This window comes from Dermacentor albipictus, chromosome 5 (assembly GCF_038994185.2).
Source record: "Dermacentor albipictus isolate Rhodes 1998 colony chromosome 5, USDA_Dalb.pri_finalv2, whole genome shotgun sequence".
Taxonomy (NCBI): domain Eukaryota; kingdom Metazoa; phylum Arthropoda; class Arachnida; order Ixodida; family Ixodidae; genus Dermacentor; species Dermacentor albipictus.
In genome coordinates, this window is record NC_091825.1 from 151,398,141 (window position 1) to 151,425,022 (window position 26,882).

The window sequence follows — 26,882 nt, forward strand, 5'->3', positions numbered from 1 at the left end:
ACCCAAACGTCACGTCCGGGACGCCACATCCGGTCTTTGTTTTTTCACGTCCGTGATGTCACATCTGGCCTTTTTGGCGGCATAATATGGCATATGGCAGGCTCGGAGTGCACGAAGCGGTGGATCGCTTATTTTTCGGGCTTTTGCTTCTCGTAAGTATACTTCGTCCTTGCGTTTGATGTGCATCTACTGCGCGTAGCTAATCTTTCGACTGCATGATGCCATATATAGGTGTTCTGTGATGATACTTTATAGCCAGGTTCCTCACGAGCTTTTGTGATGCATTGCAGGGACCGCCACACCGGCCAGCCAGTGCTACAGTGTCCTAATGCAGAGAACGTATATTACACGGAACTGCGCTCCTTCAGAGTTATTTAGAGTCTTTGTCAGAAGCACGTAACAGTAACATTACTTGGTTACGGTGCTGCTACATGGCAGAATATTTGAATGGCAGATGTCCCGAGTGCGGCATGTAAGTACGTACGTACGCGCGCTTGTTTAGCCTAAATAAGAGTTTCTATTGTTCCCCAATGGAAATGCACATTCCTGATGCACGGTTCAGATCTGCCGGCTAAGGGCGGTAGTGAATAAAGTCACCAAATTGCGGCCTCGTTGCGGTCTCGCATTGCGGCCTCATTGCACGGTCGGGAAAAATTGCTTTAGAACCAAAATTTCGCTGCGCTGTCAGTAGCCATTCACTGATAAGCCTTCTCCGCAGCGTAATGCTCAGTGCAGGTGTGATGGGGGTTGTGCGTGCGGTCGGTATGTGACCGATATTCCTGAACGCAGTGTCATTCAGCGATGTGCACAGCTGTGGCTGATTGTAGAATGTGGGCTGTGACAGGAGTGATGGGGACCATGCTCCTGCATCGGCCAAGGTTGCAGCGATTTCAGAGCTGCAGGGAGCGCCCAGGCAGAACCTAATCTCGGCCCTATGCTGCAGCTCCAGCTTCTTGAGACGGGCACGTGGTAGTGCCACGAGTGAGAGGACGTACCGCAGGCGTGAGGTGGCTACTGCATGGTACAGCCGCAGAGCCCACCTAGTGGTGCAGCTCTGTCCTCGGGCAACAAGCTGGGAGACTGCCTTGTGGACCCGGAGGACCTGGACATGCAGGGTCTTGACAGCAGGCAGCCAGGTCAGCCGGTGATGAACGTGTAGCCCCGGGTACGTCACTGCCGGGCTTCAAGGTCGCCTTCCAGTTGCAGCTGTGCAGCGGGCGGTTGCTCTTGGGTGGAGCAGCATGGCCTCCGTCTTCCTTGCCGAGATGGCAAGGCCAATGCAGCTCAGGTAAGCAGCGGCGGTGTCGAGGGCTCTTTGCAGAGCCGAGCGCGCACTGCTGTGGCTGTGTGGTGGATTTCGCACACATAGGGCGATGTGGTCCGCGTTGATGGAGGTATTCACGTGGTTGTGGGGGTCAGTCTGCAGGACAGCAGGCAGTCGGGCCAGGTTGAACAGGAAAGGGCTCACCACTGATCCTTGTGGGACGCCCTCTACCAAATAGGTCCAGGGCCTGCTGAACGACTGGATAGGGCAGGCCGTCAAAGGCCCCCTTCATGCCGATAAGCACCAGGAGCACGGCGTCACCGCAGGCCTTGGCCTCTTCCAGCGTGGAAACCACGTCCACGATGGAGTCCCCACTGCATCAGCTCCGCCGGAAGCCTATCTGCTCATCGGCCAGAAAGCAATGGCCTCCATCAGCTTGCAAGCAGCAGAGGTGAGTGAGACTGGCCGATAGGAGCTCACGTTTTTCAGCCGGCCTTCAGGATGGGGGCCACGTAGGCTGTGCGCCATGACTCCGGCACCTGCCCTGACTGCCAGATGTTTAAGCAGTCAAGCAGGTGCAGCTGCTCGCTGGCGGCCAGGTTGCGAAGCATTTGGGTTCCTGGTGCACTGGGCTCCTGGTGCACTGCGATGCTTGGAGCTCGTGCAGCGTCAGCGGGTCCTGGTAGATAGCCATAACCTGGCTCGATGGCCACCCTGGGTGGTGAGAGAGAAGGGAAGACGGAAAGGCAGGGAGGTTAACCAGGCTGAGTCCAGTTTGCTACCCTACACGTGGGGAGGGGAATGGGGAGTGAAAGAGGAAGAGAGAGAACTTAAGTGTAGGATGTCTATAGTCGGGCACTCAAGTCTGTTGCCCTCAGGTAGCGAAAAAGCGCTCGGACTGCTTTCTGGGCCAATGAACTGTGAGGCCAGGCTCCCAAGACTGGATGACAGGCCATTTACAGAAGCGAAGACCCTGTGTGGTGGTTGTGCAGGCAGCTAGGCAGGCTGACGGAAGGCTGCCCTACCTTCAGGATGGCTGCAGTGCGTGGTACAGCCAGCGCAAACTGGTTGGCGAGGAGCTCCGCAAGGGCCTCTTCGCTGATGCTCAGCGTGATGGCCACGGCGAGGACAGGTTGTAGGCTTCCTCTCCTGCTGGTGAGGGATTTGAGCAGTCTCCAAGCCAGGGGTCCCCTGGACCTGCCCTCGATGGCAGAGCAGAGGCTCCTCCTGCGCCGGGCTTGGCGTCTGCAGCGGGCATCTGCACGTCTGTACTCGGTCCAATGCTCTGCCTTGCCCATCCGGATTGCTCCACGCTCCATACGGCGCCTGGAGGAACGAATGTTGAGCAGGTGGAGGTCCGGAGCGGGGGTATCTGGTTGGGTAGAGCACTGAACGGTGGCAGCCTGAGCACAATCCACGATGGCGCTCAGGAAGTCACGGCCATCGTCCAACTTGCTGCAGTGCTTCCGGAACAGGGACCAGTCTGTGACATAAGTTCTTGACCTAGGCCTTCTCCCAGACCTCGGGCTGATCACAATAGGGAAGTGGTCAGACCCCCATTTGTCCGAAGTTGTGGCCCAGGAGTAGGAGCACTGCTCAGTGTTGAGGGAGAGGTCAATGGCCGTGCGAGCTCTGCGGTAGACGTAGGTGGGCTCCCTGGTGTTCCAAGGTCAGCAGGCCAGCTCAGCTGATGGCATCTGTGAGGCCTTTGCCTCAGCGGGTGCAGCTGCGGCTTCCCCAATCCGTGTGGTGTGCGTTGAAGTCACTGCACAGGACTGCATGCCCACCAAGGCAAACAGCCAGCTGGATGAGGCTGGAGGGATCCCACGGCTTTCCTGGACGGATGCAGATGCTCGCCACAGCCGTGTCCTGGCTGCCAAGGCGTACCACAATGGCGCATGACTCCAAGGGGCCACCGGCGATGTCAGCAACAGGTAGAACAGCACGCGCCAGGGTGCTGCGGACATAGATTGCTGTGCGTGGCTTTCCTGGCTTATGGACTCCATCTAGGCAGGGTGCCGCAGTGCAACTGCGTGTGGCACAGGTGGTGGCACCCGAGTAGTCGGGAAGCCGTAGGTTCTCGGCCACGGCATATGTCTCCAGCAGTGCGAGTACCGTATAGTGCGGAATATAGGTTGAGGTTTTTTCCCAAAAATATTACTAAAAGTTCACCCCTTGACTTACATACCGGCCCTTGGCACAGCATGAATAGTCGTCTGGCAGCATGTAGGAGCGCAGACCTTTCGGCATCCACATTGTTATCGCCCTCTTGGTGACCGACGCGGCCCAACTCGCGGGCGCTGCGCGGTTCTTTATTCTGACGAAGTTCTTTATTCTATGGCGCAGTGCACCCGGAGCTCAAAGACAGGGTGGCGGATTTTGTCCGCGAGCATCGTGCCAGATCTTTGCCAGTCACAGCAGAACTCATCTGCATCAAAGCTATTGAGATCGCCCGAGAATCCGGACTGCCCAAGGAACAATTCAAGGGCTCCATTTATTGGGTTCGTCGCTTCATGCAACGCAAGGGATTCGCACTTCGACAGCGCAAATCAATCTGGCAGAAGCAGCCAGAGGCATACGAGGACAAGTTGGTCGAATTCCAGCGCTATGTTATCCGTCTCCGGCAGCAGCATGGCTACATGTTGGTACAGATCGGCAACGCTGATGAAATGCCGGTGTGGTTCGACATGCCGTCGCTCACCACAGTGTGCGAACGCGGCGCAAAAGAAGTCGAGCTTCTTTCTACGGGGAACGAGCATTCACGGTGATGCTCGCGTGTACTGCAGATGGCAGAAAGCTGCCCCCATACATAATATTCAAGAGGAAGACGCTGCCGAAAGAGGCTTTCCCACGGGATGTCGTTCGCGTGAATGAAAAGGGCTATATGGACGAGGCCCTCATGCTCAATTGGATTAAGACCGTCTGGAATCGGCAACCAGGGGCACTCTTGCGGTGTCCGAGCATGCTCGTCTTGGATGCCTTTCGCGGGCACTTGACCGCAGGATTGAAGCTGGCACTCCGCGACGGGAGGACGGAACTCGCCGTCATTCCGGGAGGCATGACGTCAACACTTCAGCCACTGGACGTCGTGCTCAACAAGCCTGTTAAAGACCGTGTCCGTGAACAATATAATCAGTGGATGGCCGGCGACAACCTGATGACCCCAACCGGCCAGCTGCGCAGGCCGCCTCTCGTCACTGGCCACATGGGTGTCGCAGGTTGTGCTCGCTGCCCGACGATATGGTGGTGTGGGCATTCAAGAAGTGTTGCATAAGCAAGAAGTGTTGCAAAATTTTTTGCATAAGCCAGGAACGCACACAGGAGTCCAAAGAACTTGGTCACCAGGAGAAAAAGTTACAGCACAGTGGGTCGAGTCGTAACGAAACTTGCGAGCGTCCTGGGAGACGTCGGTGTTAAACGGGGCGAGGCGTCTGCATTCTGCGAGGCGAGACACAAACTGTTCCAAGAAAGGAACTGATGGGGGTACAGGAGTCGAAAGGAATGATACATCAAGAATGAAACTTGGTGCACAGCCATAGATGAAGAAAAAATGTTAAAATCCAGTGGTACGTTGCGTAGCCATGTTATAGGCGAATGTCATGAACGACAGGATTGCATCCCCGTTCGTGTGGCCAGGGTAGATGTACAGTCGCATGCAGTATGACTTGCAACACTCTTGTTCGTTGTTGAAGGGGCTCCGCGGCTGCGCAGCAGCTCTGACATTCGAAATAGCAGTTTAATAGACACCACTAATTGAAGCTGTGTTTCGGTCTGGAACTTACCATGTGTCTGCACAGCCGTACAGCCTTGGAACCCCTTCGACCACGGGTACCGGTGTTGCAATTCATATTGCACGTGACTGTACATCGCAATCATCAAGCTGTTGGTCTGCGGATGGTAACTGGAAGTCGTCTTGCGAATTGTGTTAGAGGCGCACAGAACTTCGGTAAGGATAGAAGAGAGGAAGACTGCTGCGGTCACTGAGGAGAACGCGCAGAGCGCTGCGGTGTAAGATAATGTTGTGTAGAAAGAAATCGGCGACTTCAGCAGCAGTCCAGGATGGTAGAGATGCTGTCTCCGCATAGCGTGTTGGATGGTCTATGGCCGTTGCAATCCAACGATTTCCATGTGAGGTCATGGGAAGAGGACCGTACAAGTCTATTCCAACTACTTCAAAAGGCGAAGCGGGACAAGGCAGAGGTTGTAAAAAGCCAGAAGGAGCTGTTGGGTTTGCTTTGGCAATGAACGCAGGGTGCAACATACTTCGCAACGGCTGAAGATGGGCCAGGCCAGGAGCAGCAACTTCATATTCTGTTGTAAGTCTTGTGGTAGCCTAGAGGACCAGTCGTCGCATGATCGTGAAAGGCTTCAAGCACCTCACGTTGCAGAGAACATGGTATGACCGGGACCCATTTGTTGCCATCGATGTGATAAATGTTGCGATGTAAAACCCCATTGTGCAGCTTGAATTGATTAAGTTGTCGACGAAGTCAGGCGTTTGGAGGTGACGAAGAATCTTCCATGCGTTGGAGAATAGTTCAGCAGTGTGGGTCGATGCGTTAGTGGGACACAAGGACAGATGGGCTGTTGTGTCTTAGCCATTCGAGGGCTACAATGGGTAAAGCCGATGAAGAGGACTCAGGACGTACACAATCACGGAGAGGTTATGGTGAATCGTCACGATTCGGCAGAGGGTAGCAAGAGAGAGCATTGGTGTCTTGATGCTTCTTTGCAGCCCTGTAGGTGACATTGAAATCGTACTCCTGTAGGTGAAGCACACAGCAACCCAGGTGACCTGATAAATTCTTTAGCGATGAAAGCCAGCACAGTGTGTTATGGTCGGTAACGACTGTGAAATGGCGGCCATGAAGACATGGGTGAAATTTTTGCACAGCCCAACAGCAAAGCACTCCTGCTTGGTTATGGTGTAGTAATTTTCTGCACTGGTTAGTGCACGACTAGCCTAAGCAATTACTCGTTCGCGGAATGTGTTGTCGCATTGTAGTAGAATGGCACCGAGACTGACTGCTAGCGTCGGTGTGAAAGATGGTGGGCGCGGTTGGATCAAAGTGGCGCAGTACTGGGTCTGACGTCAGGGCATGTTGCAAAAGCAGGAAAGCATGTTCACATTCGTCGGACGAAACAAAGGGTGCATTACTGGGGAGGAGTTGATGGAGCGGGGACGTAAGTGTAGCGAAGTTGCATATGAAGTGCCGGAAGAAGCAAGTCCAAGAAAACTGTGCATGTCTTTTTGACGCAGTGGACACAAAATTCGAGGATGGCAGTAAGCTTCTCGGGGTCCGGACGAATACCTTCTTTGCAGACTATGTGCCCCAGAACTTTGATGGCCTTGCTGGCCAAACTGCATTTGTGTGTGTGTGTGTGTGTGTGTGTGTGTGTGTGTGTGTGTGTGTGTGTGTGTGTGTGCGCACACGCGCGTGTGCGTGTGTTGAGCTGCAAACCAGCATTTGCAAGACAGGCAAGGACTTCATCAAGATGTTGCAAATGTTGTGAGAACATGGTTGAAAACACAATGTCGTCGAGATAGCACAGACAGGTTTTCCATTTCAAGCCACACAAGACTTATCGATCATGCGTTCGAATGTGGCAGGCACATTGCAGAGTCCAAAAGGCATTGCACTGAACTCGTAGAGCCCATCAGGGTTAGCAAATGTCGTTTTTGCTTTGTCGGATTTGGACATCGGTATTTGCCAGTTCATATAGGAGGTTTGGCGTTTGGCAGGCATTCTCAGATCATGAACAGCAGGTTTCCATTATCCCTCAAGAGGAAAGTTTATAATAGCTGCGTCTTACCAGTACTCACCTATGGGGCAGAAACCTGGAGGCTTACGAAAAGGGTTCTACTCAAATTGAGGACGACGCAACGAGCAATGGAAAGAAGAATGATAGGTATTTCTGAGACTCGAGCCTTTATGGCCGCTCTTTATGGCCGCTCTTTATGGCCGCTCTTTCGCTCATGGAAGGCTTAAACCAACCCGACATCGAGGACCTCGAGTCTCAGAAATACGCCGAGCTCCTAGCATTGGCCCGGGAGCTGGGGTACACCTACAAGGGCAATCCGAAGAAGGCCAAAGTTGTCAAGTTCATCCGACAGTCCGTTGCCTGTGGGCTGGCCAAGGGCAAAGAAAACAGTACTGTGACTTTTGCCCCAGACACAGCTGCTGCAGAGTCGAGTGTCGAAGCCGTTGTGCCGCCGAAGTATGCTGCGGCTGCAAAAACTCCCATGCCAAAGTTGGCATCCAAAGTGAGGAAGACTCCAAACTTCACCAAGCTTCATGCAGCAGAGTTTGCCAAAATGAAGTCCGTGGTAGACTGCACTGCCCGCCGCAACATCTTATTGAGCACCAGTGCTGCTGGTCGTTCGCTTCAGACACCCAAATCGGCATCATGCATACCCCGCCTCGCCGTTAAGGCCAGTGCTGCTGGTGCGCTGCAGACACCCAAAGCTGCATCGCGGATTCCCAGGCTGACCGTGTGCAAAGCAAAAACTGTGCCGTTGAGGGAGCCGGTGCGTGCGCGGATTGACCCAAGCCAGCGCACGGCTGTGCGGCAGAGCCAGGCACGCACTATCCTAGGCAAAGTGCGATCGAACAGGAGATTTGACTTGCTCATGGCAAAAAGGGGCCTTGTGTGCGACTGAGCCATCTTTAAATTTTGGAAAACCTTTCTTAAAATGTTAGCTTTGTAGCTTGCCTTTTTATTTTTTTAATGTGCTTGACAAGCAGACTCAAGAAATGCATGCTGCTCTGTGAGGCGGCACAGGTGCAATCAAAGTGAGAGCTGTGTGTGTGTACAGTCGAAATACCATTGTGCATGGCAAAGGGGAGGAACCACTGCAGACAAGGAACCAGGTACAGGTACCTGACTGCACCTACGCCGTAAGACTTCGCAAGGCACACGTAGCTTTTTTTTTTGCATTTTGCCAATTATTATATACCTGTCTAGTAGCTGTACCATAGCTGCTGTTGGCAGATTCTAGGCTCGTTTATCATGCATTTCACATTTGTGTGTGTACTTCTGCTCAAACGTTGTAGTTTGCGCTTGGTGTGTCGTCTTCCTTCACGTCCGTGTCGTTTTTTATGTCGCGCAATATCATTTAAGCAATGGATTACCAACTTGCCCGGAATGCTGCTCTCATTAGTGAATTTGCTTGTGTATTAATTTTTCTTTAGGCAAGTATTTTTTATACATGTTAATGTCTCAATCCTGCTTTTTCTTTCCGGGGCTAAAACAAAATGCCTCTTATTTCACTTTGATCTTTTGACCTAGGAAGCCATCATCTGGTGCTGTTTACAGCAAGCACATGCTTCGGGCAAGGAGGGAGCCAGCACCATATCTACATCAGCAAGAACCTCGGTGCTCAAAATAAACATTTTCTGTGCAAATACCTGTCTTTTTATACTTCCAGCATGAATTAATAAGTTTCTTTTGCCTTCACATGCAGGAAGGTTTATAGGAATAAATAGTGACTGTTGAATGCCCAGGAAAAGCCTTGAAGCCATTCTACTTGTACAGTGATAAAGTACGTGTGTACTTGAACTTGATAGTACAGAAACGAAAGGCAAAGCAACAGGCAAAATGCTCGGGGCAGCAGTCGTATAAATGGTAGATGAACACAGCTAATTGTGCTGTCCAGTTTCATTCAGTTTGACCAAATGTTGCAAGAATTGCCTTCAATATGAATCATTCAGTTTAGCCAGCTAAAGTCGAACTCGTACAAACTTTGGAATGTCTGCTGAGAATTTTAGCATAAATGGTATGTGCATCCTTCAGCAGCAATACAAGCCCAATAAGGTTTTTGCGTTACTGTCCCCCCTCCCTTGGGGTTATTGCAGTGTCTACTTCACGTGCTTGAGGGTATAATGGAGAATGACTCCATTCTCCAAAGAGAAGGCTATATAAATATGCAGGACAAGAGCTTGTAGGCCTGGTTATAAGCATTAATTAGATATGTATAGACCAAAGGCAATATGAATACAATATGTTAAATTGCATCCATATGTGGGAACTGCCCACATCAAAGGAAAGAAAGTGCAATACTTGCAACCTACCAACATAAACATCAGTCTAGGGAAGGATTCTGTAAGGATCCACTACGTGGACTGTTTCAGCACACACTGATTAGGTAGAGCTATAAGCTGGTAGAGCAAGTGGCAATCATCACCATGGGCTCTCGTGCTCTATTCATTCAGCATGTACTGGAATGGACAGTCCACTTAGTCAACACTTACAGACTAGCCCCCTAGGGCTGTGGAAGCACACAGTATATTAAGGTTAAGTCTGGAGTGTTACCTTCTGCTTATGTGGCAAGTCCTCCTGTTTACCTGTTCCTTTCAACTGAGAGCTGAGCACTGCCTAGGTCAAGTCAGAAAAAGCAACCAGCGTCCATAGAATTCGAACTATTACTATTTGCCCTATATAAGGGGACAGTGAAGCCTTTGACTTGGGCCATATTTTTCGCGATATGCCCGAGAATATTGGGATTTCCCATCAATTTTACCCTTCCTACATCACATAGTGAACAACCTGAAAACTTAACACTGTTGCGCAGAGCGATGAAGGGTCAGGATTTGAGCGAGAAAACAACACATGACACCTGAGCGCAAACTATGAACTGGTTTATTTTTCTGCAAGTGAAGCGTACATAAAGCCTACACGCATGCACAGGAGTCCTCTTCCCGGTCTACCTACACCCTCTATTGTCAGTGATTATGCTAATCTCTTTATTGCTGAGTGAAATAGACGGCGGGCTGACACATGAGCCCTGTGGGGCCACCTTGAGGTTGTATGCTTCCACGACTTGTCTTTTCCTTTGGTTCCTACTTTTCAGCAGAATCATTGCCTTGTGATAATCACCAGTTGATAGTTTGTGCTCAGGTGTCTATTGTTTTCTCGCTCAAGTCCTGTCCCTTCGTCACTCCGCACAACAGTGTTAAGTATGTTGAACCAACTAGCACACTGCACAATTTTCCTGATCTTGAAAACAATTGTAAACTAAAGTCCGTGAGAAACAAAGTGTTCTGTCATGACATACAGATTTATGCATGATCACTTTGCTATATAAAAATACAATTTTAGCCAATGTTAACGAAGAGCTTCACTTCTGGAGTTCACTTAAATAATGTCTGTGATGCATTGTGACAGTACGAGGTCCTGGAGATCCTACTGTGGAGATATGTCAACATTGAGCCTATTCCTGTTTAATGTATGGATAGATGCCTTCACGAAGAGTTGGAGAAACTGCACAATACAATGTTTTATATCACATGTAATAATTATGCTGTGATAAAGTGTACACGCTGAGCTTAATGTTTTAGAAAAGCTCAAGGAAAGGTTCCAGAATAGGTATGATGGATAGGCAACCTTTTATTTGGCTCTCTTCATAGTGAAATCTAGACGCATCACCTCAGCCACACTTAGTAAAATCTGTGGGCTCGTACTGCCCATGCCTTTACTGCACAAGTTGCCTTGGTGCTCCCAGTCTTGACAGGTAACACTTAAGCACACTCTCATGCACGTGTTTGTTCCAAAGCTACAGCTGCTAACTGAAGTAACTCCCACATATATGCGATTCTGTAACTCTAGACCTAACTGCAAAAACGCATGCAGTACTACGAGTTTGGCATGGAGTCCACATGACATGTGCACAACTTCAAATTTCGTATAGGCAACAGATAACTGGTAACCTGTTAGAGTAACAAAATGGATGCCAAGGAAAATTCACCCAAAGCCTTAGGCAGGAAAATGAGGTGTTGTGATGAGATAAATAGCAATCACATTTGATCGACTGACTAAAAGCTGGCAGGGGTATTGCATTTGACATGATTGAAATGAGCTGCAGCATGGCATGGTAACTGTGGCAGCCTTTACAATGCCGCGCTCTCTGAATTACACTTATGTGCATCCATATGCTGCAGCGATCAACTGTTTTTATTCAAGAAAGCCAGGTTTGTGGTTCAGCACACATCATACGCTGGCAAACTCACTGATGAGTCAACTCCCTGAGATCATCCCATGAGTCTGAGTAAGCCCAGCTGAGCAGTATTTTGGCGAGTTTGAGCCCGAGTGAGCTCGGCTGAGTAGTATATACTACTCATAAGAATATATATTCTTATGAGTTCAAGTGAGCAGCTAATTATAATTTTGGCGAGTCTAAATAGTGAGTTCCGATTATTTTGCCAACATATATATGGTCCGTGTACTTTCGAAATTCATCTACGAGACTTGCGCATAGGTTGGAAATTAAGCTTCTCGCCAAGTGACTACTGCATAAATGATCATAGAGCTAGCGAAGAACGATATACGCCTTAATGATGCAGCGTGCCGCGCGGGATCCATGTGTGCAGCGTGCCAGTGGATGGGTGCGTGTTTGGGAAATTAGGGGGTTTCGACCCATTCACAGATAATTTACATAATACCTTTCTCCATAGTGTATTATTGCGATAGCAATTTTTGGACACCCTAAGCGAATTTTCGCCATCGCCCTGATGTTTGGTTTAAAGTCCAAGTGTGACAAAAATTATAGTGCTCCGTTGCATCCCACATGCTGGGGTTAATTGCGAATGAAAGGGTGCGAGGGTGAGCCGAGAAGGATGGCAGCTTTATGCGCGCTGTCCACGTCCCGTGATCAAGTGCGCGCTAGGGTCAGAGAGCGCACGGGCACGGCCATATGCCCGGCCGTGCCCGTGCATATGGCTGTCCGCGCGCAGCAGAGTGCATATACACGGCCCGCGCGTGCCACATTTTTAAAAAGTAATTTGCGGCCGGTGTAAAGGCGGCAAGCCGACGTGGCTGCTGGTTTCACGAGTGTCAATTGGAAGTAGCGATATCTAAGTTTCGGGCGAAACTTAGAGAACAGTGACTTCCTTAGAGGGGCCAAAATTTTGGGGCGCATGAGCGGCACCTATAGTAGAATGCAGTGTTCCATTGTAAAAAAAAAATTGATGTAACAAAATAGAGTGCTGAGTGTTACGTCTTTGTTACATCAAGGTTCAACAAAAATTAAGCGCTGGAAATCAGCGCTGGACGCACATGCAACTCCTTACTCCACACTGAAAACATTTGAGAAAATTTTTTTTTAAAATACTTTGTACATTTGTATAAATCCCTACCTGCGGATATTCCTCTGGTTTAGCCTAATTATGTGCTGCCTACTTAACTTACTGACGCAGCATACGTATCATTGCGAAATTTATAATTTTTTGCTTTTAGAAAAAGCATCGAGTTATTGAATTTTGCGAACAGAAAAAAAATTGCAACTTTCAATATAGCGCGCTTCCTAGGCTATTAAATAGCTACAATGTTCAAGGAACGTACTGTTTCCATGAGTGGTTTACTCATGCAGTAAGATGTACTGCTCCTACACCTTGTAATAAAAAGCATATGCATCGACACATAGCAGCTGATATTCTTGCTTATTTTCTCATCACAGAGGTAGATGGGGCACATGAACCAATATGCTCACACAAATCAACGTGACCAACTACTGCGGAGACATGGCAACGAATTCTTTGTTTACCTTGTACACCACAAGTGCGAGGTTTGCGCATTAATTTGACTTCATGAAACCCTATTTATACTACAGGCTTTACGGCAATGCTCTCATGCAGTGCGGTGAAGCGCTCGACGAAACTGCACATATTATATGATTTGTTTGATATTAACTCGAGATGCAAACGTTTGTGCAGGCAGGCAAGCAATGTTTCCATTCACGCAGCGCACCAAAATAGCGAGGTATATGCATTGATCTGGTTTCATGACATCTACTTTTGCCACTAGCTTTACGGCAGTGCTTGTGTATAGTGCTGCGAAGCACGACGGAACTGCACGTTATTATACGGTGTGCTTGAAATCCACTCGAGACGCAAACGTTTGTGCAGGCAGGAAACGAATGATTTAATTCACGTAGCACAACGCGAGAGCGCGCTCTATGCAGTCCTTTGATTGAATAAAACTCTATTTCTGCCACAGGCTTCACAGCAATGCTTGTGTAGAGGGCTGTGAAGCTCGACGCAGCTGTAACAACATCCCACAGTACACCCGATTTTTACCGAGTTTGTTTTAAAGGGCCCCTCACAGGCTACATAACAAATTTTGGTTATACACTGAAAGTTGTTACGTGCCCTCTAAGAAGTGTTCTACCGCAAGCATTTTTCAAATTGGTTCATTAACAGCAGATAGAGAATGATTGAAGTGCCGCGAACGCATGATTTCAGGAGGCGAGCGTCGCCGCCTATATAAACACTCTCTCGACATTCCCCGTTTCGCCTGTGTAAGCAAATTTCCTTCACTGCGTTCTCCCATACCGGAGCCGAGGGGTCCCGTCACCGGCGCACTTCCGGTGACGGTGTCGCGCGAGCTGTTGCGCTTGTCTCGTTTCCTGTAGCGGACGATAGTGCGCGCTCTACACGAGAACACGTGATTAGCGGTATAAGTCAGTGCCCCAGCACTGAGGCAAACGCGAGAGGATAAGAGAGCATTTATGATCGCAATGCTGGAACACATGTAGACAATGACGTATAGTTTCGTTCTCTGCGCGCGTGCAAACGTCGGGAAAAGGAGACGAAACGGAAATTCATCTCTCTTGCTACAGTGCGAAGTAAAACAAAAGCACCCAGACATTCGGGTTGTATTTTTCATTATTTCTCTAAACTTTAATTAGTTCACTGCAGCAACAGATTCAACAAATAACTGATGCTGCCTTGAATCTAAGTCACGTGTCACTCTGAGTGCCATCACAGCACAGCCTGTGCTCCTATGCAGCAGCAAAGTTACGGGCATTCATCTGCTTGCTGCTGCGATAACATTATGACACTTTAACTCAGAGGTACGATTTTTGTTGTGTGAGATTATAGATAGCCAGTAGACTACTTGTCTGATGTTAAATGCTATGAACCACTGGCAATCCACGATGCACTCAACGAAAACGTTTTTATGCTGTGTGTGGCGTGACTCACCAGTGACCCACACGCAAGAATTCTCGCTCTTGTGTTGCCATCTGAGGTTTGAAATTGCAACTAATATATATTTTTATTGCATTGGACATGCGGTGGCATGTTTGTTTCGGAGAGTGGAGTGGCGGCGCATTTCTCAGTCGGGTTTCTGGCAAACTTTCGCAGCAGTCTTTGAAATACGTGCCATTGGAATAAGTACCTGCATTTTTCTTGCTACTCCCAAACTTTTCAGCGTGTCTAATAGATAGATCCTCATGCCCCTTACGGATGAAAAAAAAAAGCACAATGCAGAGAAAACAAATAAACTTAGTTTTGGGCCAGAAGAATGCACCAGCAACTTCGCGATCACCAGCGGATGAGTCAAGTGCTTCAGTGTCAGATGTTCAGCAGTGGACAGTGAAATCAGTGACAAAGATAGTGTTTACGAACCATCACAGACCTCAGCCAGCATGTCGAATGGAGAGTCAGACCTGACTGATGATTCTGAGGTGAATGATTCAGGATACAATGCTCTCATTTCTCTCAGCCCATCTCTAGAGAAATGGACACCGGCAACAACCACTTCGCCTAGTGTGACACCACACGTACTCTAGGCCGCCCACTATCATTCAGTTGCCATCTAGCCGTTATGCCCCATCTTTATGTTCACTGTTTATTACGGATGACATTTGGCAAATGATGGTCAATGAAACAAACAGGTTCACACAAGTGTTGAAGTCAACTACTCCTAAATCTAAATCACGCTTGAAAAATTGGACGGAAACCAATGCCAAAGAAATTAAAGCATTTATTCGAATACTGATTTGTATTGGTCTCCTCCGTCTTCCTACTCCCAAATCTAAATCAAAGTTGAAAAATTGGATGGAAACCAATCTCCAACAAACGAAAGCATTTGTTGGAATACCAATTTGTATTAATCTCGTCCATCTTCCTATCCCAGTCACTACTGGGCAAAAAGTAACCTGTATGGTGTTGAACTCATTCATCAAAATAGGAGCCGTGACCGCCTTTTCCCTACTTTTGAGGTTCCGGCATTTTGCGGACAATTAACTGGTTGCAGAGTTGCAGGATCATGTCTTTAAGATCCATCCTCTGGTAGAGAAATTGAACCAAAATTTTTGCCACTGTGCTAGAGCCAGGAAAGGAGGTTGTGATAGATGAAACAATAGTGCCATGGCGTGGCAGACTTTTGTTCTTACAGAGTCAGGCTGTTCAAGGCATGTACCAAAGACGGTTACAGGCTAAAGGTTGATGTATATGCCGGAAAGTGTGACTGAACAATTGGCATCGGACATGCCGAAGATGTATGCTTGAAACTCCTGCAAAATTACAAGGAAGTTGTGTGCCCGCTGTCCGTAGACAACTTCTACATGAGCTTGCCGCTCACTTTTCGCCTTCTAAAGGAAGACACTTTCATTCGTGGCACAGTTTGCTCAGTGAGGAAAGGGCTGCCAAAAGATCTCACTGAAGTAAAGGTTGCAAATGGCAGTGTTACCGAACTTCAGTCCAAAAATGGAGTGAAGGCACTGAAGTGGATGGACAAGAGGCCTGTTCTGATACTCACATCTGTCGCCAAATATGAAGCAACTTTGGTGGACAGTGGGAAGAAAACAAGGGACAATGCACCGATCATGAAACATCAGGCCGGTCTCGATTACAATGCAGCAAAAAAGGGCGTCGACTATAGTGACCAAATGACGTTATACCACAACTGCCTTAGAAAAGGACTCAAGTGGTACAGAAAGGTAGCTGTTGAGTTGCTTGTTGGATGTCTCATCATAAATGCGTGGAACATTCGTGGCATGCTTGAAGGAAACTCTACGCCAATTATAAAATTTCAAGATGAACTAGCTCATTCACTGTTCGGCCCTCGTCAAGACAACATCGAAGAAACTCGTGGGAGAAGAGTCCACATGCTAAGAAAAACTGGCACATCGGCACACGACACTCAGTGGCTCTGCACTGGCTGCTATGCGGCCAACAGTACCAGCAGTAGCCGAAACTCTATGGAGAGAGTGAGAAAAGTGACCACTTTCTGTGAATAACGCCCCGGCAAGCCATTCATCTGTTTGTTGTGCTTTAATTCTAAGCACAAGTAACCTGAGAAGCAAGCTAGCTTCAACTGTAAAATGAGTAGGATGAAAACTTCAAGACATGGCTAATGTTCATACTAAATTTTAGCCTTTCTCTAACTAATAAATATTTCTAACACAGGAACTGACTTCTTGTCTTTTTTAATGGCAAGCACTTTGTAGTTCAACATAGGTTTCTAGCATCTTGAATCCATTGAGGGGCTACAGAATGTATTAAAGAAAGCTAAAAATGCATAATGTTGTGCTGAATGTGATCAAGACACATGTACAAGAAACTATAGTCATTAGTTCGATGAGGACAGTAATGTGCTTTAGCAAGTTAGAACTTTGTTACCAACTTGCCCACATTCACATCTTAACAGATTTAACAATGTTTCCACTACGTGGAGAACCTTGATCTACAGTGCTTTTATCATACTGAAGAAGGTTGGTGTTCCTATTATAACACGTGTACTTAAGAAGCTCAATCTCTCAGGATTTCATGTTGTTTTACTTGACATAAGCTTACGAGGCTTACAGATTATGTGCTCGTATCTCAACGTAAACACTTACTTCCTTTTCAATGATTTTCATTTCTGTAAAAGCACAGTAAATTTCGTCAGACGAGAAGTGCAAATGTGTTTTTTATTCTTTTATACTTGGTGCTTGCTATTATACAACTTACTTATATCAACTTGCTTGTTTAGAAAACTCATAAAGAACACTCCCCCCACCTTCTTCTTTTATTTTCCATTGACTCTGACTTTCATTATGCTAATAAACTTCAGAAGACCTTGCTCTCAGGCTAGTTTGTACACACTGCTAAGAATGAAAAAATGGAGAGAAAACGGGACAAGAAAGAAAGGCCTACAGAATGTGGACCAGGGAAGCTAAGAAGCCGCCACAACAAACTATGGGAGCTAGGTGAATGGCTTCGATGTCCACACAGAAACATAAATATAGGAATGTTATAGAATGCTGTGTCATTCAACAACCCCGTGAATGTTGAAAAACGGGACAGTGATTAGGTGAAAAGAGTTTCAGAGAGCTCCAGGGAGTGGGGAGGATGATACAGTAAGGGGGCTAGGGTGGTGACACGCATTAAGGGCATCAAGAATGAAGTGAAAAATTATGGGACATAGGGGGATTGTCTCATCACTGCTCGATCGCTCAACACCAGATAGCTGTGGCCAGTTGCCTTTGCTGAGATTCACCTACCCTGTCATAGCATGTGCTGTGCTTGCTGCTTTGCAGTCTTTAGAATAGGCAGGTGTCAGGGAAGCATGCCCATAATGCCTGCAATTAAGTAATAGGCGACTTGCAAAATAGTGCCCGCTCTCTTCCATACACAGCCATGGCTGAACCAATCACTAGCAAATCTGGTAAGAAAATAACGCTGACCTTCACTGTTACTTGGGCTGCAACAAGTCTGGGCTGCAAACAAGAAGACACAAGACAGAGCGCTGTCATGTTTTTAGCACAGTTCACTTTCCTAAGTAATGTACCAACAAGGTCATAATATACATTATATAAATACATGAATTTGTAAACAAAATGTTATTTTTAATATAGTCATTTTTAAAAACAGCACAAGGATGATAGCATAATTTAAGGCGTAGTCTTAGCAATGAAAAACTTTTGTCAGAAGTTAAGCAAAGTTTTGGCAACGTAAAAATGTGCATCCTCATTGCTAAAGCATTCCTGTCCGGGGAGTGCTAGGAGTTTGTCTTGGTGTGATGTAAAACCCTCCACACATTTATATAGTGCTAGAGAGAGAGGTGATGGGGGAGTGGTAGTGGCCAGTGGAGAATCCTTCCCTGAAATGAATTTCTGGCTACGTCACTGAATGTCTGCAATGCCTTGTAATAGCAATAGGTCTTGGATGGAAACACTATAGATGATACCAGTGAACCTATTGAGCCTATTCCTGTTTAGTGAGGTGATGTATGTTTTCCCAAAGAATTATAGAAACTGTACAATGGAATGTTTTGTACCACCTGTAATAACCATGCTGTAAGAAAACAGAAAGGCTGAGCTTAGATGTTGTAGGAAATCTCTTAAGAGGCTCAAGGATCGGTAAAGATGACTAACTTCTTTATTCTCCACTCAACCCTCCACCTGGATTCAAATGCACAGCAGCCCCACTCCTTGACACAGGCGGTTGCTTAGCTTTAATTAAACTTCATGTCAATTACTGTGAAACACAGCGTCGTCTTCAGTCAAGGGGTGGCACTGCGCTCATCTCAGTGGAATGAAGCTTCCAGTCATAGATGGTTTCAGAATACAGGGTAAGTGACCTCACATTTTACTCTCTTCGTCGTGAAATCTAGACACCAAAGCCTCGGTTTGAACAAGTAATGCTTTAAGCGCTCTCTCATGCATATGTTTGCTTTAAGGCAAAGTCAGCTTACTATTTCCTGCTTCTGCCACATGCAAATGACACAAAAATATCTCAATAAAATGATTGTGATTTAAGTGGTACACACTCTCTGCAATGTGATTAAATGTTTGTAATAAAAGAAGCACTACTCATGTGCTGGTCAGCATCTGCAGCATTATGTTCACCAAGATAGCTTTTTTGTCTCAATATATTCAATATTGTTGCAAATTTAAGAGGTTTTGCAGCTAACATGTAGCTGTCAACTTGTGTCTCGAGAACATACAGCTTTAGTTGAGAGGAGCGCTATATTGCATGAGACAAAGGAGCATTTTTAGACTGCTTGTTTTATTTATGTGTGAAAAACAATTGTGAAGGTTTTATTAGCAAAGTAATACAGTAGGTGTTGGCAACGCGAACAAGCCATGCAAAGTGTATGCATTAGAAATGAACTATCCAGATGAGGACCCCCCACCCCACTGATATATGTCAATGCTATAATATCAAATGCTGTGACATTTAACACATATGGTGACTAAAAAAAAAGGATAACTAAAGCAAGAGCAGCATTAATAAAACAATATCAACTGCAAAATTTATACAATTTTTCTCAAAACTTTTATCTTCGCATAAACTGTGGCATCACACACTGTGGGCACTTTTGCTAACAACCTTCACATTTCACTAGTGCTAATTCTAGCTTCCCTTTAGCTTCTAGCTTGATTCTAGCTTCCAGCTCAACTGCAATGTTTTGAACGTCAGGGCATGTGCAAGTGAAAATTAGTTTGTGATGGCCATGTGGATCTGTTTCTCCGCCTGAATAATAGGGAGAGGAGGGCAATATAATTGCCTTGAGAACTATTAAGCAGAAGCAGCATGGTGGATGAGGAGCAGTGGCCGGAATGAACATTTCAGGAGTTCAACGTAGTAAGGATACAGGAGTCATATGATTAACTTCGCAAGAATATGAGGCCATTATAACACTAAGGGAAACAGACTGGCCCATCACACTGAATTTTCAAATATCCTAACTGGTCTAGAACACATTGAACAGCTGCTGTAATTAGGAAAAAAAAATGTAGCATTGTCTTAAAAAGACAGCTTTTTTGTTTGTTTACTCTGCTATGCCACTGTACACATTATTACTATTACTTTTTTTTCTTTTGGAACAGAAAGTCACCATATGCCTGGAGGTTTTAGATCACCTTCTTGGTGTGCTCCCGATATATGAACAGTTCGAAAACATTAACATTGTTGCTTGGTTTATTGCCCAAGTAGAGCGGCACGTAACGACTGACTACGGAAGCGTGTGAATATGCACACCCTGTATCCAATCAACCCCTATATCAATCAATTTTGTACAATTAGACCTCCATATATTGAACTTTAATGTAACAAACCGTTTTACTTTGCAGAACTTATTTGGTGTGCATATAGAAATCTTCAATTTATTGAATTCTGTTTATCTGCAATTTCAATTTACGGAAACTATAAATTCTTCTAAAATTTAAATGAGGATATGTGTTGCATTTGAACTGTAAATTCTATGGACGTACAAGCGCTTTCCGGGAGTAAAGCTTCACGATTTCCTTCCAAAGTTTATTCGACTTAAGGACAAAATTCTGCAGCAAAGTTATAAACGACCACAGGTGACAAGCAGCTGAATGCGAGGTATCTGGTACAGACCCACGGGGGAAAACTTAAAAACCACAATAGCACACATTCAGGCGAGTATGTAAACAGGCGAACTAAGCAGGGAACAAAAACAACACAGCACTGCTTTCATAGGTCCCGAATGATCAGAGTTTCGTCAGAGTTGGTGCAAGCACGCATCCGCAGATAAAACGGGCTCCCACCGTGCATTGACCAATACTTCGAGAGCTGACGCCTACACAATAACCGGGGTAGGTTACAGCACTTGTTTCTGCTCTGATCGTATAGTGTTCGAATGATGTCGCGACAACGCAAGTACTTGCAATAGGGGCGACGACTTTCCACAACTCCAGAACATCACAAAAGACCGTTTGCACATGTACTAACCAGCCAAACAAACTAACCACGGCAGCGAAGACCACTTAAATCGAACATACAACGCAGAAACACCTCGTAAAGGTTTCACCATAGAGAAAGGTTACACGTTGTTGCACAGACACTCACAAGAAATTCAAGAAATGTCCAAAGCGCACTACCGCCGCCTTTTAAAAATCCAACGGGAGCCAAGCCAAATCAGTAATAAGTTGGCTATTTGGGTGAACGCAACGTACCCGTTAGAACCACCGGGTACGCCCAACGCCGGCCCAACCCTCTACACATCTGCGCCAAGGCCAATGTTGGCTCTCGGCGGCCTCTTGCGACTTTAGTTTTTTTAATTTTTAATTATTAGTTATTGTCAGTCATTGAAAAAATATTATTATAGATTGTAGGTAATGTGAACAGCAATAAAAATTGTAAACGTGGCCTCCGAGATTAAGTTGCACAGCGGACGGCGGAGGTAGAGTCACTGGTAAGCCATAACAGCGCCCTGTCGGCGTAGCCAAGCCCGCGCGCAGCATTACATTTTTGCTGGGGAGCGCGGTTAATGGGCCAGCCGAAGAAAAACTAGCAAAACAGTCGGCGCGCGCAAATCTCGGAAGCTAGCTGCGCCAGAGGCGCCAATTTAGAATAAGTTCAAACACGGCCGCTGGTTTGCCGTCGTTTAACTTACCATCGTAGAGTCAAGTTAATTGATTGGCCAAGTTGGTTGTAGGTGTTCTCTGGTCAAGCAGGCAGATATTCTTTGCGGGGAATCCTATCTGGCGGCGCGCAGAACGCGCCTCTTCTTTTTTTCTCGCATCTTTCTGCGGGAAACTGTTTGTATTTCCTGTCAAATTAGCTTCTATGAGCTCACTTAGCGTTCAAACATGAAAATAATTCTGGCGAAGGGAGATGTAGAATGAATGGGTATTGCTTAGTGACACAAGGGCCAGGTGGGGTTAAAGAGCGCCATGCCAGTGTTAGTGAGATTGCAGTGGAGAGATGAGTTCTATGAAGTTGATGTGACATGGCTGTAAAGGGGCCTAAATATAGTCTCTGTGGAGGGCGTAAAATCTACGTGTAATAATATTATGGCAATGGCCGATGACGTATATTATGAGCATTAAGATGCATTGCGAAAGAATGATACGATATATAAAATATGTCAGATCTAAAAATTGCTTCACCAGAACACTTGAAACACAAGGGGCTGGAGGCATGTGCTATACAAAAATACTATCACAGCAGCATCCTCTGAAGAGAGGATGCACCACGATTTCGTTGGGCTAATACATATTCCAGGAAACCTATGACTGTATTGGCTTCAAAAACATTTCTGGACCGAGAAACATTACAGGATGAATAAGGATGTGCTGCCAGTACGCCAGGGAAAAATATCTCTCTCAGATTCGGCTTCCCGACACTCCAGGACGGTCAGCCTCGAACGGAGGTCTCAGAAGAGCAAGGCGTGAGTCCGGGCTAGTTGGTATTCCATGATGATGTAAACAGCGCAAGAGGGGACACAGAACACAAGAAAAACGGCAAGAGCAATCGCTGACTTCCAGCTGGTGTTTAATTATTACAAAAAGGCATTAATGTATAACCTAGCGCACTTGACCACAACCGGGTATAATTGTGCAAGTTAGCATGAGCAGCACAAATCAATAAGAGTGCGCCAAGGCCTATTCATATTCAAAAAGGCATATTCGTGCCTTTTTGTAACACACGCCAGTTGGAAGTTAGTGCTTGACCTTGCCGCCTTTCCTATCTTCTGTGTTCCCTCTTGCGTTGGTTACATCACAGGATAGCACCTGAGATTATAATAAAGCAGGTGGAGCATAATCTCCAGGGCACCCAACGGGCAGTGCGGGTCTAGTTCAAAGCTGGGATCAGTCCGGATTCCAGCTTTGATGTCCCCGTTGCCCCCTTAGGGTCCTGGACACGCTGTTTACACGCACTTGCAAAAATGCGCGTGTACCACGCATTGGGTGCACATTGGGGGCCAAATTAATCATCAGTCACCTACTATGGAGCGCCTCGGATTGTGATTCTGGCAAGTAAAACCCCAGAATAATATTTAAGTCTTGAAATCGGTGTAAGATGAAATTACATTCAGCAAAACAAGGTTCGTAACAGTTAAAATGTAAAAACTTTGGACGAAGTTGGTAATACTGGTAATACTGGATAATACTGGCATCCATGAGGTTCTACGAAACTACATGGATGCCACACATCGGAGCCACATCCTCAGCTATATGCCAAATGCTTTATATGGGAAGAGCCGAAAATTTCAAAGATAGTGTAGTGGAAATAAAATTTGTTCGTCAACGCTTACTTGCAGCAATATGAAAGTATGTAAATGTGGATTAACCAATATAGTTGTTTTACTAAGTAACTATACGTTGCCAATTAAATAAATGTCTTATGAATTATCGTATGGCACATTTCGCAACCTGAGAGCGGCGAGAGCGTTATGAAGGCTATTCGGGAAGGACGAGAAAGTCGCATTCTGCGGGCGATTTCCCTTTCAGAAGAAAGTGATAGAAGGCATATAATCACGAAAGTGTTTTCAAAATGGGTGTACCCAATCAATTCTAACTAAAATGCTATATGCGCACACGGCGCCTTTTCAGAGCAATAGTTGGCGCTCTCGAGAAAAAAAAAAGTAGAAGAAGAAGAAGAAGAAGAGAAAGAGAGGGAGGGGAAGGAAAGAAAGGAAGAAAGAAAGAAAGGAAGGTTTCGCTTCGGCGCGGCCCACGCACAAGTGCGAGTGGCCTTGGCTTTTCAAGTCTGCGTAACTCCCGAGTTTGGTGCTTTAGCGGGTATCCGCTGCATTCATGCGAAAATTTGGTTCGACGCAATTTGAGCGCCTTGCCATTTAAAAGCGACCACCACTTCGCGCACCCTGCACAGAGTAATTACTTCACGGATCAGTGCGGCGGTAGAAGCCGCGGAAGTAACCGCAGACCACAATGCTCACCTTTCAAGTTTCTTTTTTTTATGACATACTTATATAAACTCTATGCGCTTGCGACGTACAACTTGGTGACTCAGCCTTCAAGGAAGTGCAAACTAAACCATGGACTCAGCTGTTAGCATAGACCTTTAAAGTGACGGACGACACGGCGAAAGAAAGGAACGCGCCTTTGATTGATTGAACAATTAAGGAAGAGACGACGAGGGAAGGTAGACTACGATGGCCCATGTTCCACAGGATTATTTGTGCCTGATTCTGTTGCATTGATGATCGTTCCCTTCTTTTTGGTACACAGAATTGAACACGCCATAGGCAAGGGCTGTCATCCGAGGTGTGGTTGAACTCAGGTGCAGATGTAAGGATAAACACGTGACTGGAGTGGCAGCAATAATCTGAAGTGAAGTGAACACACTTCCGGCACTAGCTATGGCCATATAGGGAAATCGAGGAAGTCCGGCCACTTATGGACGCTCACGTTTGTCATCAGCGCACGAGTATCGGTATATCCAAGAGGTGTGGCTCCTCTGGATCCGCCAATTAGATTTTCAGACGCACGTGAAAGTGGTAGCAAGGGCGGTTACACGCGTGCAGCACTAGTTACACGCACGCGGCGCGGTTACACGCGTACATAGCGCATACGGTGCACGCGCATGCATAGGAATCACGCGTACCGTACATATACGGCGTGTGCGCCGTGCAGACGCACTTTCTTTGAGGAGCCGGGCTATCTCGAAACACCTGTTTATACGAACGCCGTGCGCGTGAAATTTACTTTATTCAGGTAGCCACTCTGTCTTGAATAAAACATACCCAGTCTTCGGCGAACACCTCGCGAGCCTGCGTGATATGCCACAATTAAATACAACATCTTTCGGACCACGCAGCTGACAAATTCCGGGTGAAAAACGGATCCTCGTGAAGGTGAGATCCGAAGAGCTGCTGTATACGTTCTAGGTAATCAACGCGCGAGGGCTGCGCATCGTTTCCTTATCGTTTGCGAGGGCATACTGCCGTAATCTACCGACCGCAGGCGCTAAAGTGGGCATCAAAGAAGGCTCCTTGTTTTATTGGAAAAAGAAAAAAAGAAAGAGCTCTGACGAAGAGACGAAGATTGCGAGCGGTCTTCGTGACACGTCGGGGTTGTTCGGAAGAGGATTAGAAGCAGCCCACGACACGATGCTCCCCTGCTCCCTACAGTTCCCTGCAGCATGATAGACGTCGAGAGCTCGAAATAACCACGCTCATGTCGGTACGTTATGTAATGCGGAGCCTCCTTGTTGTACCTAATTGAATAATCGTCAGATCTTCGAATAACACAAAGGGACTTTCAAAAAATAGATGCTTATATTACTGCGAATTTCAATGGTGGCCCCCTTTTTCTTGAATTGTGGACCCCCATACAGGGAAAGCATGTTCATGATCGACACCCCGTGCTTATTTTATATATATATATGTGTGTATATATATATATATATATATATATATATATATATATATATATATATATATATATATATATATATATATATATATATATATATATATATATATCGGGGCAATTAGGTCTGGTTTAAACTGAAGTGTAAGAAATAATTAAGAAAAAGGAAACGGAAGTGGACGAAAGGTTAAGGAAAAGGATGTTCCACATCCTCCAACATGGCTCTGAGTGGTGCTGGCTAACACTATATCTAGTAAGCATAAATACCCAAGTTAATGAATGAATTGATAGCTGATACTTATCCTTTCGTCCACTTCCGTTTCCTTTTTCTTAATTATTTCTTACACTTCAGTTTCAACCAGACCTAATTGCCCCGATGCTGTCCTTGGCTTTATTATCCGTTGGCTGCATTACGGTCACGATTAACAAGAACTGAACCCGCCGTGGTTGCTTGGTGGCTATGGTGTTGTGCTGCTGAGCACGAGGTCGCTGGATCGAACCCCGGCCACGGCGGCCGCACTTCGGCGGGGGCGAAATGCGAAAACACCCGTGTACTTATGTGCACGTTAAAGAAACCCCAGGTGGTCCAAATTTCCGGAGTCCCCCGCTATACGGCGTGCCCGATAATCAGATTGTGGTTTTGGCACATAAAACCCCATTAGTTTTAAACAAACATCGAGCAGCTCGGTATTTCTTCTTCTCTCATTCATTCATTGTGAGGGTCTCGAATCTGGCAGCCTTGATGTCATAAGGTATATAGCATAAGATTTTTTTTGTCTTTTTTTTTACCGCGTGTCGGTGGTCCTATGTTCACGTGTTACGTGACGCTATCGGGCAACAAAGCATGTTCCACATCCTCCAACATGGCTCTGAGTGGTGCTGGCTAACACTATATCTAGTAAGCATAAATACCCAAGTTAATGAACGAATTGATAGCTGTTGTTGCAGCATAATTGCTAGGGCAACGCACGCGCAATGTGGAGGTTGTGGGTTCGGCTCCCACCTGTGGCAAGTTATATTTTCATCCACGATCATTTTCGCCCCCCCCCTTAATATTTTTTACATTTAAATTTCAACCACATCCAATTTCCCCGGTGCTTTCCTTGGCTTACCCTCTGGTCGAAGCCAGAGGGTTGCTGGACTAAGGAGCCCTCCCACATTAGGGTGATACCCGGCCTCACTCGGGACACTGTTTCGTTTAATAAACGTTTCTCTCTCTCTCTCTCTCTTCCTTGGCTTCATTGTCTGTTGGTTGTGTTATTGTCCATGATATGTATGTATATAAATTATTAATTATACTAACTTGAGTATCAAGCTTGGTAAGGTTGTTAAACATACCCAGGAGAAGTGCAATGCGAGAAACAGGACGAACAATAATAACAAACAGTGCATGCGTCGTATTATTGCTTCTAATCGTTTATTCTGCAGTAAACCTCGCGCTTTTGTACATGCCTCAGTTTTAGCGGGTTGGTAGCTTCTAACAACCGTGGCAGGAGTCTGACTTAATCGAATGGAAGAAAGTCAGCTGCGATATCTGCTCCGCAGAAACGCCGCGCATGATTACAGGGTGATGCAGCCTTCACAGGTGGAATTAAACTATCGTGTTTTAAATCCTTACGGGGGGCAGGTTCCGCTAAAACGCGAAATTTAGGTGACGCTTCGTGATGGAAATACGATTGGGAGCCTGGAAGGGTGAGTGCGAACGCCGCATTCTCGATCGATCACTTTCATGAAATGTCTCAGTGCGCATTCATTGGACAAGCCAGC

The 26,882-nt window shown here is 46.4% G+C and overlaps 1 protein-coding gene and 2 long non-coding RNA genes across 3 annotated transcripts; 2 read left to right on the forward strand and 1 right to left on the reverse strand.

Annotated features, from left to right (window-relative positions):
* Window positions 1-457: 457 nt before the first annotated feature.
* LOC135902126 (uncharacterized) lies at window positions 458-8,670 on the forward strand. The gene is made up of 3 exons (XR_011514670.1): window positions 458-472; window positions 944-1,715; window positions 8,555-8,670. It is a non-coding gene; the product is annotated as an uncharacterized lncRNA (long non-coding RNA).
* On the reverse strand, window positions 1,844-20,860 carry LOC139060204 (uncharacterized). Its single transcript, XR_011514671.1, has 3 exons — window positions 20,728-20,860; window positions 17,712-17,744; window positions 1,844-1,978 (listed from the first exon to the last, which is right to left on the reverse strand). It is a non-coding gene; the product is annotated as an uncharacterized lncRNA (long non-coding RNA).
* On the forward strand, window positions 2,932-8,374 carry LOC139060203 (uncharacterized). Its single transcript, XM_070539185.1, has one exon. It carries the CDS (start codon window positions 7,224-7,226, stop codon window positions 7,923-7,925), a length of 702 nt encoding a protein of 233 aa, XP_070395286.1. The 5' UTR covers window positions 2,932-7,223; the 3' UTR covers window positions 7,926-8,374.
* Window positions 20,861-26,882: the final 6,022 nt, after the last annotated feature.